The sequence below is a fragment of the Chiroxiphia lanceolata genome, chromosome 10 (genome assembly GCF_009829145.1).
Source record: "Chiroxiphia lanceolata isolate bChiLan1 chromosome 10, bChiLan1.pri, whole genome shotgun sequence".
In the NCBI taxonomy this organism is placed as follows: Eukaryota; Metazoa; Chordata; class Aves; order Passeriformes; family Pipridae; genus Chiroxiphia; species Chiroxiphia lanceolata.
This window is the reverse complement of record NC_045646.1, coordinates 3109754-3130295: the sequence shown is the minus strand read 5'-3', so window position 1 is coordinate 3130295 and position 20542 is coordinate 3109754. Positions and strand designations below refer to the sequence as shown.

The following is a 20542-nucleotide window of genomic DNA, read 5'->3' as shown; positions in this document are numbered from 1 at the left end:
GTTTGTGACTCATGCACTTCCTCCCACTCAGAGAAATAAAGCATTGGCAGTAGTGGAAAATAAAAAGGAAAATGCAACTATGAAGAAATCCACCAGGACACGCTGAATCCACACAATTTTGTTGGGTGCAGGGCTGTGTGGAGCATCTGCCTGGAAAGGAAATCATGATTAGGGCAATTACAATTGAAAACAAATCTCAAACATCATATCCTACTGTAGTATCAACTGCACAGTCTGTACTGAAAATTGGAGCTCTAGAGATAAGGAGAGCATTGAACACATTTATCTAACAATTCCTGGGTGCCTGGGATGAGCTTTATTAATGGGAGAGAAAGGAAGGGATGGAACTAGCAATCATACACACATGAGCACAGTATCCACTCTCTCTCACAACCAAGTGGGCTGACAGATTTTACCAAAGGCACTGGGAATTTGAAACACGGTATTAATACTTCCACAGCAATAAAACCATTTTTCTCTCCCTTCACACCCACTCTTTAGGTTTGTCCCAGGGGGTAATTCTGGTTAAGATACTGTATAAGCTTTTTTCTCCCCAGGTCCTGAGAAAGAAAAGAGGTGGTAGAGGAGATAAACCAGTCTCCGAGGATGACTAAAAGGACAAGTGCCATGTGCCTTCCTCTCTGCTTATTCCTTTACTTACCTTCTTTGGAAGTTACTTCCTCCTTCAAAGTCTCAATAGGGTTCAGGACCTTCTTCCATTTCCAAACAGCCTCTCCAACCTCTACAAGCTAAGACTAAAAACTACGGTTGCGTTTGATTTCTTGCTGCAGCCAAGAGTGTTAAGAAATAACAGCTTTGAAAAGTGGTCCTTTAAAGCTAAAATTGATCCCATACCAAAGGACATGAGGATCTTACAAAGTACTTTACAGGAACATTTAAAAAAAAAAAAAAAGGCAAAAGTGTTCCTTCAGAATAAAGAGAGACTAAGCTGTGGTGTTGCCTCTCTCATGGCTATTCAAAAGTGATGTAAATGTGAAATGTGAATATTCACACCAGAACCTGGAGTCCTGGAGAAGGTGTGAAATCATCACTGTGGCAGTGACTCTTGGAACAGTGGGGCAGTTCCAGACCTGGTATGATAAAATCACATCTGATCATACCCTCTGTGTGGAGTTTGGGGCAAGGGTTCCTGGAAGAGCCCCAAGCTTTGCTGGAATACTTTCCCAGTGGAGGACCCCTCTGTGCAGGAATGCCAGGGGGGACCAGGAGGTCAGAAATACCCAGGCAGGGTCTGAAGGGCTCGTTAGCTCTGGCTCAACTGGCCCAGCTCATTATTCCTCCTGATGGCAGAGCAGGCTCCAATCCAGGAGCCAGGGATTTGAGGAACCCTAAATGCATAACAGACATACCGAGAGAGCTCAGGCAGAACATGCTGGATCTGAATTTCTCAGAAACTGCATTATTTATGGCCAATACCTTAAGATCTATCTTATATATATACCAGGGATTCATGAATAAGTATCAAGCACAATCAAGAATCATTTCAACTTGACGGGTTCTTGTCTTTTGAGCAGAACACAATAAGACCAAAACAAAGAAGCAACAGCTTGTTGCTTCATTTCCTGAAACTGATATTGGTTGTAACAGCACATAGCATGATAATTTATAGTTTAAGACATTTAAACACTCATCTGCTCCGTCACCCAGCTGGAATCTGGAAGGAATATCCTGAGCTTTATTTAGCCAGTGAAGGTGTAAGGAAGCCTGGCTGCAAAGGTCCTTCTGCAGTTTCTGTCAGCTAAAGGCTGTGCCAGCTGGATCCTACAGGTTTCCTCAAGGATCAGCAGAAGGAATAATATTTACCTTCGATAGAACTTGCAAAGCAGTTTCCTTTTGCTCTGGCTCAGGGGCACTTTATAGTCACTGGATTATGGACTTGTGTGTGGGAGCTGGGAGTGAGAGCTGAGCACAACAGGATTTAATGAACTTCCCAGAACCAGCTGCTTAATAAATGTAGTTTGAAGGATTCAAATCTGCACCTCTGCCAGACTTGTAGTGCTCGTCATAGGAGTCCTTCCATTCATGTCCTTCCATGTCACAAAATTATGATTTTTACACCTTATTAAGGAACAAGTAAATGAGAAGGGTTTAATTACTTAGATTTTCAGAAACTGGTTACTATTTTCTCACAACAAGTCACTTCTAAAAAGCCAAATTATTTTAAATACGACACTTTTTTTTTAATTTTCTTTCCAAGTTCCACAGTTCTTCATAGTGGCACAGGCACAGAGACCTTGGGAACACTGATGCCAAAGGCTCCAAGGAAATTTAGTGTATGAAACTGATAACCATGGACACTTTCCAATCACCCAGTGTTGCACATGCTGACAATACCCCTGTCTGAGTTGTTACCTTCCAGTGTGATAGTTTTTAAAGTTTAGTTGTTATTGTTGCTATTATTGCTATTATTAGTAGTAATATTGTTATTGTTATTATTCTATAATAATAATAATTATAATAATAATTTCAGTTGATAGATTAGATTGCTGCTGTCTGTCCCATCAGTCTAAGATAAAGGCCTTAAGAGAGTTTTATAAAATAAAATATTAAATGTGGCAGTACATTTGTACAGAGGGTCCATCAGTTCAATAAGAAAAGATGTTTCATGATTAGCTGATATTAAGAAGTACTCTGAAGGGCCCCTTAATTAAATTAAAACTAGCAAGTTTACTTTTTATGCAGTATCATGTATAAAGAGCACCAACTCGTAGCAACAGTGACATGAAAACCAATATAACTCCCCCTTGCTTTTTATTCCAAATGGACCACTCATAAACTTCGGATAACGAACAGAAAAGTGCCCTTGTCATCTTTTTTTTCTTTTTGCTTTTGCATTTTTTAATAGCAAACAGCCTCAAAGTGTACAATTTAATGTAAAATATTTTGGCGTAATGTAAAGATTTTATCCAGGGAGACCCATCAAGTCATTTTGATGGGTGGCAGAAGATGAGCTGACTGACTTGGGAAAAGGTCCTGGATAACTATCTGAATTTAAAAAAAAAAAAGGTAAGAATAAGTTCATTATACTGAACCATGGATATATTGACCCAATTGATGGTGATATTGCATCAGGTGCAATCTGCATATTCACTCAGAGAGAGCTTTTCAGATTTACACAGCCCTCGGTCTCTGAATGGAGATTTTATGCAGGAATTGGAGCTTCTGGGGATGTTTTACAGTTAATGGTTTGGGTTTGTTTTTTTTTTTTTACAGATATTTCTTCATCCTTTCCCTGGTTAACTTTTTTTAGGAAAGTTTCCAGGGAATGTTCATTTTTTTTGTTGCAGGAGGTGGGATTGCTCCTCAGGTTAAGGACTTTGAGCCTTCAACCTCACAGCCCTCTCTGGTGTCTACTTATCAGTGAGTCATCTGAAACCAATAGCCTGGGATGAAGAACCCAGTAATAAGACAAACTGTTTGAGGATTTGAGAAGACTCAACAAGTAGTTAACAGTAAAACCTGCTCTTTTTTTTAATGGGACTGGGCTGGAATTATCTGTTAAGCTCCCAGTTGTACTATCCAAGCAAAGCCCAACAAAAACATGTGCCCTGTGGGGACTACACCACCACCCAAAATTGATATTAATCTGGCAGTTGTTGTGTTGCATTGGGAAGGTGAACACAGGTATAAATTTCACACATCATGGCCTTTAGAAATTATGTGATACCTCTGGATAAGTTTGCCTGGTAATGCCAAAAACACTTCCCAGCCCTCAGCAAAGCCTGGTGCTCCTCATCAGCATTCCTGCTAGTTAGGAGGGTCCTTCTGTCCATGGGGAATAAAAGGGAAAGCAACAAGGTGTTTTCTTCCAGACTGGGGGGGGAAACAAACAAATACAATGGGAAGGGAAGGTTTGGGAAGCAAAGGAAAAGAAAAAAGAAAAGAAAAAGAAAAGAAAAGAAAAGAAAGAAAGAAAAGAAAAGAAAAGAAAAGAAAAGAAAGAAAAGAAAGAAAAGAAAAGAAAAAGAAAAGAAAAGAAAAGAAAAGAAAGAAAAGAAAAGAAAAGAAAAGAAAAGAAAAGAAAAGAAGAAAAGAGGTTCATCTATTCGGTTTAGACCTTTGAGATCACCATCATTACCCCAGCACTGCCAGTGTCCCCAAGAGCCACATCTTTTAAATCCCTCCAGGGGTGGTACAGACATATATAGGCATGTTCACATAGTGTAGAAATGTGCAAAAACACCCCTTGCTCCCAGAGCTTCCTTTGGGGTGAAGCATTTCCAATGTGCTTCTTGTTTGATGCCCAGCTGACTGTTTCCATCATTCTTAGAGGTGTTGTAATGCAGCTGCAGAAACCCTGCAAGAGATGGGGTTACTGCTGCTGTTGCAGCTCCAAGGCCATTCCCCCTCCCAGTTATGTGGTGCCCACGGTAACACACCATAAAACACCATCCCATAAAAACCTGCCGATTGCCAGCGCTGCCCAACAGCTACAAGGAATCACAAAAGGTCATAAAAATGATTCACATTCACTCTCTCCTTCCTTTAAAACCAGCTGGTTAAAAGAAAAAGGGCCGAGTTGAAAACAAGCATCAGCAGTTCCAACCAGGGTGAAGCCAGTACAGTCACATTTAGGAAGGGGCAGGTCTGCATTTGGTTTCCAGGTGCAATTAGTGCATGAGGCTTCACAGGGAGCAATCCCTCCACCAACAGCTCCAGCCAGGCAGAGCAGATATTTGTCAGGCTGGAGGAAGGGGCTGCACCAGGGACTGGAGGTAAAAGTGTGTTCCAGCTTCTGAATCTGTCGGTGGGTTTGGGTTGGTCTAACCCAGCAGCTAAAATGATGGGCAGGTTGGTTTTCTTGTGCTCTGGGGAAATGCACAACATGTTAACCAGATCTGTTTACAAATAGAGCAGCTAAAGAGGAGTATGGTGAAAGCTTGGGACCATCTACACTTGGTTTACAACACTCATCCTAAAACAGCCTGCAAACGTTTTCAGGAGAGTTAGCAGAGAAAATTTTTCTTTGTGGACTATATCAAAATATAAGTTAAAAGTACAAAAGAACAACCTCTTTTAAATGATGGAATGCACTCTATGAGTTCTCACTCTGCTCTTCAGAGCTCACTCACAAAATAAAGTGAATATTTCCCAAGTACTTTATAATGTGAATTTTTACCAAAAAAAAGTCAGATGATGAATTACGTATTTTTGTGTATCTGTGTGATAGACCATCTGTAAAAGGAATGCTATCTGAATATAAATAAATATGCGGTGAGCTAGGGTTGTATTTCAGGCTATACTGATCACATTAATGAGAATGATAATGTATGTATGTTTATTATGATTAACAGAACTGTGTTCGTGTTGCATTTTCAATCTGAATGAAATTAACTTTCTCCTTCTAAAGTTGCTGAAGACAAACATTAAATGCAGAGAAATGATAAGTGAATAAGCTCCTGTAAAACCCTTTTCACTTCTATGTCAAATCTAATATACTTACTATGAATTAATCTTGAAAATTAAATGTTATTGACAGTTGTGGACATAAATACTCGAAGGGGGATGAACCTGATCTTTGTAACAACAAGTACAGCCAAGCAACTTCCACTGGGTACAAGATTAAATAATGCTCATGAGTTTCAACAACAGCACACATGAGTTTGAAGGTAGAACACGAGAGCAGTTTTACTGGAGACTGAGCCCACAAAGATACTCTGGTTTTCCAGTTAATGAGAAAATAAGTTTGGCTGCCCTAAAGACAAAATAATTAACTGTAAATGAGCTGCTGTGTCACTATCAGAGTAGAGAGAGTCCAGCTATAACTTCAGGGCATATGCAAAGGAAAAAAAATATCTGAAATAGTGAGACAAATTCTGTTCACATCAGAATTTAAACACAGGTGGTTTGAGTTTGTTTTGGTCTTGTTTTTTTTTTTCCTCTCTATCTCTTGCATTTCTTCTCTGGGAGCAATTCAAATAATTGTGTTTCTTAATTGCCTTAAGACTTGCTCCTGTAAACAGGAAAAACTGTGCAGAAAAGGAACTAGGTTCTTTCTGAAATATTGAGTGAAGCTCATATTCCTGGTCTAGTTGAAGGGGGTTGGGCTAAATGACCTTCAAAGGCCCCTTCCAACCCAAACCATTTGATGATTTTCTCCAAGCAAAATGAAGGTTTTCCCTACCTAGAGCTTGTAGATCTGGAGAGAGGTCCAAGAACGATGATTTGACAAGGTAGATGCAGAAGATAGAAGCTTTCCCTGAAGCTGCATGATCCAAACACTGTCAGGACACACCTTCAGTCTCCAGTGACAGCACAGAGAGGGCAAAACTGGAAGGTGGTAAAGCAGAGTTGGCTAAGGAGTGCCAGAAGATGAAAAAGCAGAGATCTGAGGAACTGATAAAGACAATAAGATTGAGATTTCCATGGAAATCGAACTTATTTTTGTCAGTAGAAACAAGTTCCTGTGATGTATCAGCAAAGATTGTCCATCCAAACGCAGATGGACAGAAGTTTGTACAGTGTGTTGGATTCCTGTCTGCTCACTAAGGATATTCTCACCATACTTTTTACTTTTCTATATGAATATTATTAAACTCAGAATTTGGTGCAAAGAAGAGGGAATTTTATAGCCTATTCTGGGCACTGCAATTCTCATCATGAAGTTATTAGCAAGAAGGAATGAAAGCAATTGTGAGGGAACAATGAGGTTATAATCATAACTTGTTCTTCCCCGTTCAAAATTATGCTCCTGTGATCTCCATTTTGCTCTAACTGGGAGCTGCTTTTTAACTTGGGAAATTTTCAATAACGAAGCTAAGAAGGAAATTACTGGACATTTCTTTGAGCCATAAACTTCCTGGAAATGCAGAGGGAATGGCATAATCAGCAGGTTCATGGATTTCAAAGTGCTGTGTTCATCTGACAGTTCTTTCAATCACTTTTTAGTAAAATACATCTGTAGCCATTGAGCCATTGTGTAATCCCCCCACACACCTGGAAATTATAATGTGGGATGTCATGATTTATTTCATAGCATAAAAGCTGTTAAATGAATACTGACAGCACCATTAGTGTTCTGATCTTGAACTGAAGTGCAAGTCAGCTCTGCTTAAGTCATCATTCTCATGAGCCACAAATAAATGTGCAGCTTAAAAAGGTGCTACAGGTTAATCAGAGCTGAATTAGTCACGAAAAATTCATAAAGAAGGGAGCAATTGAGGAAATGACACGCTGAGGCTCTTACCCCAACATAGTTTCTCTAAGTAGCCAGTGCCAAAGACTCCAAAATATTAAAACCTGGTCTGAAAACTTGGTTAATTCTGAGTTAACTGGGAGATGTTGATATCACTTCAGCAGCTGCATCTTGTGCTTTGACTGCTCCCACCTGCACCTGGCACCTCAATTCCCACTCTTGGCAAGCAGAACCCAAAAATGGGCTCCACACACCCTGGACTCCCCTTTGCCTGCTGCCTTCTGGTGCAAAATAGAGCAGAGAGAACCAACTTAGCTAATAATATTCTTAATTGATCCCACCAAGAATCATCAGTTACTGTTGTTCTGCCCTAAATCCCAGTTTCCTCAATATCAGCTTCTAGAAAAGAGAATGACTCTTTCTGCTTACACCGAAACAAGATGTTTAGTTTCTATTCCTAACCTCTTCTGAACTAATGGTGGTTTGTGACTGTTTGAAGTACTGATCTGCTTCTTTTTCTAAAAATCATGTTCTGTCTCATTTGTTCCTTAATGCAAAACTCTTGTTCTACATATTTAAACCATTTCTTTCCTCATTTGGTACTGTCTTTTTTAGAGGTGAAAAACTGGATGTCTGGCCCTAGAACTTTATGAATTCTGTTGTTTTATAAATATTTATCACAACTATTTTAACACCAACAGCTGTGGTCCTTTAACATGCAGAGCTTGTTTTATAGAGGGTCAAGACTCTGTACCTCTTCCCAGTTTCCAGAAGATTTCAAGTTGTTTCCATTTGACACTCTACTAACAGGGCTCAACATAATTCAAGGAGGAACAGTTCTGCTTAATGAGGGATAATTGTTTTCTCTTCGAGTTTAGACATTATTTGTGGCTTTACTTGCATGTTTATCTCAGTTATTTAGTCCAATGTATTTAAAGGCATCAGCAACCTTCAAACTGAATCATAAACCACTCAACCTCCCAGACTTGTGGCTTGGCTTGTTCTTGAGTAATCCACAAAAATTTATATCTTCTGTGAGAATTTCCAAATTCATCAAGTAGTTTGTATATGGTCATTTATTAACTTTTTCCCTTAGATGAACCCAGAACACCTAAAAAGGGGAATATAAATATATTTTTTTCAAATGAGACTAAATTACATTTACCTTCCTTTTCCCCCCTGTTACTTACAAAAGGATTTACCAGTAAATCCAAACTAACACACTTAAACTGAAATAACTGTTAAGTAAGACCAAATAATGCTGTATTGGTGTGCTGAGGTGATTTCTCATTCCAAATGAAGTGTTTCTTTTCTCATTTAGAGCTCCTAATGGGACCCTGATTGATGGAATAAGATGGCCAGCCTTCACCAGCACTGAACAGAAATATTTGACACTAAACACCAGCATTCCAGAGATCCTGACGAAACTACGGGCTCAGCAGTGTCGATTCTGGAAATATTTTTTCCCCAAAGTCCTGGAAATGACAGGTAAAAAAATCTTTTATGCATGCTTTTATATGAAACTTTTATGCAAGGATCTTTTGCTGGATATTAGTGTGATGCTTGAGTTCAAATCTTTATATTATTTGTAACTGAGGTGTTCGGGTGTTGGTTAAAACTGTCCATGATGAGGATCCCAGGACGTGCCCTGTGCTTCTGGCCAGAGGTCACCACTCTCTTTGGTGTTAGGACAAAAACTGGGGACAAACCAAGGCCCAGGACTTTGTGATGTGGAGTTTCTCTGTCCCAAAATGCAGATGCAGCCACAATGTGAGGCATTAAAAGTGCTACAAATCCCTGTTCTCAAGGGAAGAGTCTTGGTGCTGCCAGGCTCTGGGTTCCTGGGTGCTGGAGAAAGCAGGAAAAACAGTGCTAAAGGAGGGACTTCTGGAAGCTTTAGATGTTCTGTATAAACTTCTTGTGTCTAAGGTTGTTATATTTGGATTATATTATCTATTATTTATGGGATTCTATTATTATGCAGCTAATCCACAGAGGATATTAAGTGTGTTGCTGCTGCCAAAAGGGGATTCTGGTTTCCATCTCACGTGAGAGCCTTGTGTTTTATTTCTGGAGTGTCAGCCATTGATGACAAACAGACACTGCAAGATCTGCCTAAACTAAACAACTGATTTGTACCTGACCCTGTATAAAACAGGGGTTTGAGATTTCACTACTTGGAAGAGTATAAGGAGCTGTGTGAAACTCTAAGTCCAGTTGAACAGGGAGAACTCAAATTTTTAGCAGGCAAACACCACCATTTTCACAAAGCCCAGCAAACAGACCGAGTGCTTTGGATTTCGAAAAGGAATTGATTTTATAAAGTGATTTTGCAGCTCTGGAACCACATTCTGCAGTTTCACTGGGGGAAAGTCTCGTTTCAGAAATAAGATACACGTTTAAAATGTTAATTAGTAATTTAAAATCTTCCTGTAACGCTCAGTTTGAATGCTAGTCTTAAAAATATGTGAAGTCTTAAAAATATGTAAACTGTCAGGGTGCATAGATGATTCCTTCTGAAATAATTTATTCCTTCCTCATTTGAGTCTATGACTGTATTATGGTTCAACTTTTATCCCCTCTCAGTTCAACAGATGTTTTTCAATTAAATCAGGAGAAGCAAAATCAGTAGGTAAAATGAATAATTTATGAGCCTCACTCTGTGATTTTAAAATCACAGTGTACCAAATTACAGATGGATTTTGGGGAGGTTTCAAAGACTCTGACAACTTGTTTGTGCTGAGCCAGGAGAACTGAACTGTTTTCCGTAGTTTTTTGAACCTGGCTGGGAATCCCTGTGGAAAAATATGTATCCTACAAATGGGCTGAGTACAACCAAGTGCTCTGGGGGGGGGGAGCAGGAGGGAGAACATCCTCGGGCAGAGACCAACCCCAGAGTGGCTTTGCATGGTCCTGTGGTGGGAGGGATGGCAGAGCAGCACCCAGGATCTGCCAGGAGAGAGAAACACATCCCTTTGCCATTATCAGTGATGTACAACATAAATGTACATCATCCAATTGCAAGACATTCATGAGAATATTCTCAGGAAAATGAAAGAATCATCGTGTCTGGATCCTAATGTAGAGCTGAGACAGGAATGTTGTTGAGGTAGCACTGTAGTCATGTGTCTACATCTGGCAGTCCTTGAAATATTGTAAATATAAAAACATAGTATTTCCATTATGATCCCTATACGACGTTATAGCATCCTGACAAAAAAAAAACCTCTTTAAAATTCTGCTTAAGACCATGATCTAATACTTTATATTGCAATAATTCTCCTCACTGAAATATTGTTTTGCATTTCTTTTCTCCTCTTATGCCCAAAGGACAGTGAATCCCATAAATATATGTATTTTCTCATTTTCTGAGGGTGTCTCTTTTCTGTTACTCCTTCCATTGCAATAGTCTTAGAAAAAAGTTGCTTTAACACGAGGTGATGTAAGACAACAGAGAAGAAGAGGTAAGGAGATTTTATGTTATCATTATTACAAGTTCAAGTAGGGTTCCGGTAGGTAGAATTCTATCAGGCAGAACCCAAAGAGGACAACAAAAGCAACTTATTTTACAGAAATTGCAATGATTTCTCAGTGTAAAGTGATCAGGATGTGCTTGGTAGCCACTTGTTTAGTTCCTGACCCGTCCAAGCAGAAACCTTGCCAATCTTGAGATCTTTTCAGCTTTTAATGACCAGCTCCAAACATGTCCTGCATCTGAACAAGCCTGTTCTCATCACAGGCTGGGCAAGACAAGTTCCTTGAGGCAGTTAAAATATATGAGAGAGGAAAATATTTAGCCCCTGCCATCTTTATGATTAAATAATTTACATTTTCCTCAAGCAACTAAATCAGATACATTAAAAAAAAAATTAACGGTTACGGGTTAGAAAAATCAATAAGGAAAGAATAAACCTCACACAGTAACACAAGAGTAACAGCCACATATAAAACGTAGCCTTGATCTCTCTAGAATTTTGGAAGATTTCTCAATGTCTTCTCCTTGAGTTTCAACACTGAAATCTATCATTGGGTCAGAGCTCTCAGTTTTGTGCCCGGCTTGGTAACAATCACTAGACAAGTAAACTGGCCCTAGACCTGCCTCACATGAGCTCTAAATTCCAAGTAGACACAATTTCCACAGGGATTTTAACCCTATTTTGAAGGCACTGGGCACACTCTCCATCCCCCTCAGCCCCAGCCAAGCTGGGAGCACTCAGATTTAATGTTCCATTGGAGGGTGTGAGCACTGGGACGAGCCCCAGAAGTTTTGCTGGTGACTGGTTCTACAAGAAACACACTGGAGGGACAGTAAACACTAAGTGACTTTTAAGTAGCTTTTAGAGTAATCATATGTTAATTATAAAAGCATCTATGTTAGTCTCTACCTCCTCAACACAATCTTTAATGCATCTAGAGCCCTAGTTATTTATATATGCCTACTTCCTCTTGATTATAGAAAGCTGCAGGCAGCCAAGCTTTCCATTACTGGTCCATTACTATTTTAGTGTGCCTAATACATATTTTTCTATTTTTTTATGTATTACTGCATCATGTATCATCTATAGAGAAATCAAAGTAGGTGCCATAAATACATTAAGTTTTAAAATCACCCTAAAAAAATTTTGGATGTGGAGGCAGGAAATTCAACCTCGTGGCCAGTGAGCAACAAAAATAATTGTGTTTGCTGTGATCCTCCAAGCAGTGCCTGGATTCTGCAGAGCTAAACACTCAGAGGAGTAAGAATATTGAAAATTTGACTAAATAGAACATTCATCATCACAATTAGTTTTAAATTTCCACAGAAATGTGAACTAGTCAAAGTAACCTCACCAATATGCAGCACCTACTGACAGAGTAAAATTTACTCTTTGCACCTATGGGCAGTGTGTTTCTGTACCTTAACAATCTGATTTCTTTTTGACTCCAGTACCTTCCATTCCATGTCATTGGAAAGATCCCAGCCTTTACAGTAATTCCTCTCCCAGAGAGCTCTACTGACTTTTGGAAGAAAAAAAACAATAAAGAAATAAATCTGAAGTTCTTAAACACACATGGAAAAGGAATATATGTTGGGGTTAACAAGTTTTAGTGTTCAGAGAGCGTGATTTAAAGAATCAGAGAATCACAGGGGGGTTGGAAAGGGGCCTCTGGAGATCCTTCAGTCCCAAGGCAGGGTCACAAGAACACTGAATAGAGATACTGGAATATAGATCCTATTTGTTTTCTCCTTCCTGGGCATTTGTGAAACTCTCACCACGAGAATCTACAGCACAAACCTGCAGCATTTATCACACTAATGAATCAGGAAGTTTTAAAGTACCTTTAATTATGAGCTCTTGAGGACACAAAATTAATCCTAACTTGTCATCCCTCATTAATTCTATTATATCATAACAGATACATGGCCTTTGTCCCAATCTTAATGTTAATACACAAAATACATTGAAGATTAGCACTTTATTGGCACATCCAGCAGCTCAAAGGACGGTGTGGTGCTAAATGTCACTTTGCTGTAATGCCATGAAAGGGCTGCATGGAAGGATAGGAAATGCAGTGTCTGCACTGCTGAGGAATCCAAGAACCCTTGGATTATCAGGAACAGTGTGGCCAATAGCTCTAAGGAAATGATTCTTCCCCTGGACTCAGCACTGGTGAGGTCACCCCTGGAGTGCTGTGTCCAGTTCTGGGCCCAGCAAGGCCCAGGAAGCTCAGGAAGGACATTGAGGGGCTGGAGCAGGTCCAGAGGAGAGCAACGAGGCTGGGGAAGGGACTGGAGCACAAGTGCTGTGAGGAGAGGCTGAGGAGCTGGGGCTGTTCAGCCTGGAGAAGAGGAGGCTCAGGGAGACCTCCTCACTCTCATCCAACTCCCTGACAGGAGGGGGAGCCAGGGGGGGATTGGTCTCTTTTCCCAGGCAACAATCAGCAAGACAAGATGGGCTCGGTCTCAAGCTGTGCCAGGGGAGGTTAGGTTAGATATTAGAAAGAATTTCTTTCCAGAGAGGGTGCTCAGCCATTAGAATGGGCTGCCCAGGGAAGTGGTGGATTCTCCATCCCTGGAGGTGTTTAAGGACAGACTGGATGTGGCATCAGTGCCATGGGCTGGGAACCACAGCGGGGTTGGATCAAGGGTTGGACTGGATGATCTCTGAGGTCCCTTCCAACCCAGCTGATTCTATGATTCTATGATTCTGTGACTGGGACCTTTCAGAGCTCTGACTCGTTGCCTGCAGAATCTCCCCTTTTCTCCTTGTCGGCTTCGCTGGGCTTTGCGTTGGGCTAATGAGAATTAGTCCAAAGTCTGGGTGGCCTAAATGACTGCAGGGAGCAGAATCCTCCCTGTGGGTTGTTAGTGGCCCCCCTGGCAGTGCAGCCCAGAGCAGTCACCCAGAGCTCTGAGCTCTAATTATCGGTCAGCTCGAATTCTCTAATCTTTTCCTTCCCTGCCTCCCAGCTGTCAGCTCATCTAAGTCATGGGTGGTTGCCTCGAAGAGATTGATGATGTTGGTGATAATGGGATGCATTGACTTGTGACTTCAATTTGGATCTTATCACTGGAAAAAAAAAAAAAAAGAAAAAAAAGCAAACAAATTGGAATTCAAGTTCTTATTTCAGTGTTTCCTTCCCCCTTTTGTCTTTTAGATTCATAATGGTGTCTACTCTCAATTTTTGGTACCTGCTTTCTCTAGCTGTCTCCTTCTTCACCATAATCTTTAAGAAGCACAGAAATGCCCCATATTTATATCCTACAACAGTGACTTTAATTCAAGATGTGTCTATGGTAGAGATATTCTAGTTTCTAAAGTCTTCGGGCAGACTTCAAACACATCTACACCTGAATAATTAAAGAAGGAACTGGTCTTTTTTAAATTCATAAGTGGAGGCTTTGCCTGGATAAATAAAACTGGATACCCAAAATCAAGAATAAGATAAGAAAGATGTTTAGGTATTTTTCTCCAAATAATATTAACACAGCTTCATACACTAAACTACCATCCATTTGACTTAACATGGAAATTTGGCTTTACCTGAGACCCTGCCTACATCTTTAAATTAAGAACTGTGCAAAGGAGAGTTCTTAAATCAGGAAGCAGAATGATGTGTGTGTCTTCTCCCCATATGTTCTGAGTCATGGCTTAGCAACTAAAATGAGGTTTTTATTGTTACCAGCGCTTGCAAATCCTCTCTGAGTTAATGGCAACTGTAGCCTGAAGAAAAAAAAAAATAAAAATATCTGAACTTTTCTTGATCTGTGATATAACCAAGCTTATTTACAACTTTGAACTGAGGGAGAAGAGTGTGGTTAATTTTTTACCGATTTTTTCCCGTAGTTGTGCTCCACACTTTCCCTTTTGAACCACGTAGAAACACAGAACTTCCCAAGAAAAAGTATCTTGATTTTATTTCTGGTCTCACTAAAACCAAGAAGCAATGTAAATCTCATTTCAAACTCTCATCAAATTGCCATCTGGATTTCCAGACCAAAAAGGTTTGGAAATGTTGAGCTAAACTGCAGATAAGCAACCAAATTACTGGATGCTTCTCCAGACTAAATCTCTGATTCAGTTATCTCTCTTTCCTGAATATTTTCTCTACTGATGTGTAAAACACAAAAGTATTTCATTTTCCCATCACCAGCTACACTTGCAGTGCTGGTAGATCATAAAAAGGGGGAAAGGGTGTATTTATGGAGGGAAAGGGCTGATGCTCCACTGCAGCAGAAGAACATAAAGTCAGAAGAGCATAAAGAAACCATGGATCTGTTCTCTCCAGAACACAATTACCAAGTTTTTTTGGAAGCCAGCAATGGCAACAGGGACATCAGATAGTCAGGTCCAGAACGAATAAGCATTTAGAGATCATCAGTGGTTTATAAACTTTTCCCTAAGTCTACAACTGCTACAAACTGATGAGTCCCAGGGTGTGGACACAGCCCTCATGTGTTACCTTTGATGTCCTTGTTGTATGGGCTGCTCCTGGAGGTCACCTGCATTTCCCTGGACAGTTAATTACCTTTTGGGGCTGGAGAGAGTGATCTCCATCTGTGAAATACTCTGAGAACCTTGTGAAATTATGTACTTTTATTACTCTTCTCATCCTCACCCTCTGCTCTGGTGCTCATAACAATTTGGCAATAAATATTGCCTTGGGACACGGGATTAGTCAGCAAATGCTTTATAGGTTGGGATGAAACAGGAAAGAGAAGATGGTTCATGTTGACATAGCTCACATTTCACAGTTCCTTCTCCAACCTGGGCCCTTTTTGCTTTTAACTCGGGGATTTATTCCAGAGGAGGGTGAAATCCTGGCCATCCATTGAATTCCATCCAAACTAATGGCAATTGCCTGGACTAAAGCTGTGATTTCATTCTATCTTTACAAGCATCTATCTCATTTTACATATTGTAGCCTTTAGGATATGGAGTTCTCACTGCAGAGTATATTGAACAAAAGGAATATTTTGAGGACTAAAAAAATTAAAAAGTGCCTTTAAAATGATAAATTTGATGGACAGAAGTACTATTCAAAAGCAACAAGCCCATAAATAAGTATATTTTTTGTCCTGCAATGTGCCAGAATGATATCTTTGCAGTCCTTCCTTCCTGAAGTAAAGACAAAGCGTTAATCACTGAATTTTCAGTCATTCCAGGTTTAAGAAAACAAGCAAAGGATCAGCCTATAACATATTTGGAGCAGATGACATTGATAATCAAAATTATTTTTCAATTAGCATACAAAGAGATTCAAATTTAGATTAATGTAACCCATTTCATGTTTTACAGGAAATATTGATGAAGCAGAACGAGAGTGGAAAGCAGGATTCCATCGCTGGAACAATTACATGTCAGACTGGAAAAATCAATTTAATGATTACACCAGCAAGAAGGAGCTGTGCAAGCTCTAATTAATATGTTTACCCTTTGCAGTGTGTCCATAGAACTGTTCATCAGGCAAGATCCAGGTAGCTTTGTACCACGTCTGGCATTAATGTGTTCTGCAGATTAAAAACAGTGTTACAGATATAATTTGATTCCTCAGATCTTTCATTTAGATTTTACCTCCTATCTCAATAAACAGTGTATGGCATCTGTACCCTTTGAAGCTTCACTGGGTTAAATAGGACTGTAAAGTCTGAAGATTAATGATGTACATGTTATATAATATCAGCTGCTTGAATTCACACTTCAAAGAAACAATGTAATCTGTTAGAGAAAAATGGATTTTTTTTAATAGAAATAGCAGTGGTTACAGTGTTACCATGCAAAACACAGCTGGGTTTGATCTTTAACTGAAACACCACCACACTTAAATCTTCTTTCAGACATAACTGAATTGCCACAACATAAAGGTACAATAACTTTGCTGGACACACAAAATGATATTTGTTTGTTGGACAAAAAAGTTTTAGGGCTGCCATTAGAGCGTGAATCACTTCCTTCACGGCCAAATTTGTAGGACAAAGCCACGGTGGGAGAGGATTCAAACTATGTATTGAAAGGCTAAATCATCAGCAAGCTGTGTGTGAGTGCTGGGGTGAAACAAGGCAGAAAACCAAACACCTCTGCTTCCCCCATCCTCGTTTTTCAAGGAGTGAGGAACTACAGACTCACAAGTGGTGAACTCACAGCTTTGCCTTGCTCAGGCACCCACTGACTTCACCTGGTAAAAGTCTCTCCTGTGGAGATAAGCTCCAGTCATGACATTTTTTGTCCACTGAGTTGCCTCCTCGTCGAGGGACAGCCCCATGGAACATGACAGAACAGGTGGTGGCAGGTTCAGAGAGTCACAGAACGTGCTGAGTTCAAAGGGACCCACAAGAACCCACAAGGATCGAGTCCAACCCCTGGCCCTGCACAGGAACATCCCCACGGATCACAGGAAGAAATTGTCCAAATACTTCACCCAAATGGTTCATCAAGACCAGACATGAGAGCCATGCTCAGCCAGGAGCGGACCTTGCCAAAAACTCCTCTTGGAGAGGGTTGGGAAGGGCATCACTGCAGAGGAACATTGTGCCCTTGGTGGGAAGGACCCAGCTCTGAGCTCTACCTGCCACCTCCCAGACCCCTTTCTGCCCACCTGAGCTGAACCTATGAGAAGCTTCTAAAAAAAAAACACCCCTTGGATAATTCCCTTTCCTACTTCTCTGCTTCTGTGATGATGGGGCTGGAATTTTTATGCCTGAATAACACCTTAATTGGCTGCTTTTCACTGGCCCAACTGGGAAGAATAAATGCCAAAAATTTGATGAACGTAAGTAGTATGTAAAAGCAACAAGGCATCTCATAAATAAATTATCCTGGAGCTCTCTGTAAATGCATAACATCTCAGTGCATCTATTTCTGTTCTGGTGATTGCAAGCTTTTGCAAAATGCCTCTTTGGATTGAGTAGAGTGAAGAGATCCAGATAATGAACAGAGAGTGTTCTCTTTCTGGCAATCAGTTTGACCACACAGGATCCTTGCACTGAGAGGATTTATTTATACAGAAAGGCCAAGTTCTGCAAGAGATGATGGCTTATCATCTGTTCAATTATTTCCAAGAGAACACAATTATTTCCTGACTACATTATGGGAAACCACCTTTTAGCACAGGATTTCAAAGGCTGCAGTCAGAGCTCCACAACGAAAAAAAAATCTGATTTTTGAACAAGCTGATCAAACCTTAAAATTACCTGGGATTAAAAAGAGCTTTTAATGCAACCCTACATGTTTATAGCACAGATAGTAGCTCATTACATATATTAGCATAGTTACTGCTATTAATACGGCATGGAGAGCTGTGTCAGTCTATATTGCATTGAGTATTTATTGAATATTCTTGGTGCTGGTGATGAGCTGATGAAAATAAACACAGGAGGATGAACTTTCTGTCCATCACTGAGCAGTTCTGGCACTGCCCATTTTATTTCTGGACTTCATAGATTTGTTGGGTGCTGATCTGTCACAATGAGCACTGACAGCACCCGCAGCACATTTAAAAGCAGCATTTGTTTCTTTTGATATCCCTTTCTTAGATATATTTCCCCATCCTCCTAATCAATGAGGAGAAAAATATCTGAACCAATTAAAATGTAAAATAACCTTTGGAAAGGACAGGTGGAGAAGCAGCTCATAAAATATTTTGCGGGGAAGGTGTCCTTTCTTTGAATAAAACAAAGGTTAAATCACTTTTTGAGATGCGGTTTTACTGATTTGCTTGGTGTGAGTTGGTGGCTTTGTGTTTATTCACATGCTGGGAAATAACATCTCCATTTATCATCCATATGAAATCACTATATCATGTATATATTCATGTCTCACACATACAAAAAAGGAAAGCCTTAAGTACTTGGATGTGAATGGTTAAGGTAACAAAGAGGAAAAAGAAAAACCTGTGTCATTGATAGTATTAGAGGGATATTAGGGGGATGTCTCACCCAGGCCTCACTGAAGCTATGATGTTGCCAATTATGTTTTATTTTTACTCTTAAGAGCCAAAACCCACAAATTTTTCTCTGAAACCAGAGAAAATATGTAGATTCTTTCTTACCATTCTTGATATCCAAAGCAAGGATTCTGAATTTAGTCACGGAGTTGCTGAAAGGTTATAATAAAATTAACTGCAGTGCCAACAAAAATGTTGGCATTAACCCAATTGTCGTTAGGTTTATAATCTACCAGCACACTGGTTAAATGACAGACATTGCACACGTATTTTAAAAAGGACTGAAGTCAGACATTTCCCAGTGAAACTGTTTAATAAAACCATCTTTTTTTTTTTTCTTTTTTATTTTAAATGCTTTGTCTGAAGTAATTTGGGTTAGATAAGCTGTCAGTAAAGCTAAGAATTATTTGAGTGAAATCCCACCTGTTCTCCTGCTGGAGAGAGTTGGGATGTCCACTGTACCTTGTCTAGGGCAGGTCTGCATAGCTGGACCAACCAGTGCTGAAGTTTTTCCTCCTTGAACAGGGGCCTTCAGCCCCCAAAAGTCATCTCTAGCACAATTAAGACCTTCCCAAAGTTTCCAGGCATCCTCCCAACTGCAGATTTGACACTCGCAGCTTGGATTTTTGGGGTGAGTGCTCAGGCCTTGCTGTCCTAAACCTTGGCCATCGCTCCAAGTTTATCACACTGATAAAGCCAGATTTCTGTTGAAGTGGAAGTCTGCTTTTTGGCCTTTTTTGGTCACTAGAGGTTATTTATACAGCAGAGATTAGTGCTCTATAAACACAGAGACAGACATGCCCAGTTTAGATCTTCATGAACAGACAACTCATCTCTGTCAGCTCCCAGCTGGAAAGGTATCTTTGCAACATAAGGAATCTAATCCTTTTTTTAATATAATTATTACTTTAATTAGAGTACTGGAGAGAAAATTGCCTCAGTTTACAAAAAAACCTGATGGAGGCCCTTCTAATGTGCCTTTCCCAACAGACCATCAGCAGGTGATTGGGCCCATTTTCGTGTGAGGATCCCACATGGATTGATCCGAACGTGGCACTAACAGAGGAGAGATGTATATTTGTCTCTATCAACATCATAACGTCGTGGTTTTGGGCTTAATTATGGTTTATCATTTCTACTGGCTCAGCACCAGTTCTGCAACATCAGCAGCAGCTATTTAGGGGCCATAACAAGCGTCACTGTGCTTGAGTTACACCTGCAGCGTGTCCAGCTCATGAAGAACAGCCTGAGCTCTCACTGCCAAGTGCCAGCCTGGCCACAGAATCCTCTTGTCCTTCCTTTCCCCTCCAGCTGAGGGGGAAAATTTAATGAGGGGGAAGATAAACCTCAAAAAAAAAAAAAAAAACCAAAAAAAAACAAGAAGGGAGAAAAAAAAAACAAACCCTCAACAAAATAAATGCATGGGGGGAAAAATATAAGGGGAAAAAATGGTTAAAATCCAAAGAAAGGAATTAAAAAATCAAACAAACAAGGAAGGGATGGAAAAAAGAAATCACAGGTAAAAAAAAAGAAGGGGCAAAAAAATAGTTTAAAATGTCTGAGGGAGGGAATTAAGAAAATGAACAAATGGGAAGAGGAATAAAAAAAATAAAGAAAAAAACAAAGGGGGGTAATGGAATAAAACCCAACAACTGAGGGGAGAGCAGAAAACAAGGAGAGGAAAAAAACTAAAAAAAAAGGAGAAAAAAAGACCCCCCACAAACCCTTCTGTCCAGAATGAACAATTGAAGGGTTTAACAGCATACACAGAGGTACTGAGTATCCCAATGTCTCTGTTTCAGTAACTCCAGCCAAAAATCCTCCCACTGAGTTGCCAAATAAGTTTAGGAATTTGACAGTGATTCAGAATACGGGGTGAGGAATGAGACAGGCAGGTCTGGCTCGGAATTGGGGTTGTATGGAAAGTGCTGGTGCCAGCTGACCACTCTCTCCCTGCCTTTT

The 20542-nt window shown here is 40.0% G+C and overlaps 1 protein-coding gene across 2 annotated transcripts in view; it reads left to right on the top strand.

The window, feature by feature from the left end:
* Positions 1-17269, top strand: part of BCHE (butyrylcholinesterase) — a 52080-nt gene extending 34811 nt beyond the window's left edge. For both annotated transcript variants that reach the window (XM_032697928.1, XM_032697929.1), the window contains exons 3-4: positions 8478-8644; positions 15937-17269. In XM_032697928.1, the coding sequence (XP_032553819.1) occupies positions 8478-8644; positions 15937-16058 (289 nt within the window). In that variant the 3' untranslated portion in view covers positions 16059-17269. The remainder of the gene's footprint in view (positions 1-8477; positions 8645-15936) is intronic.
* The last annotated feature ends 3273 nt before the right edge of the window (positions 17270-20542 follow it).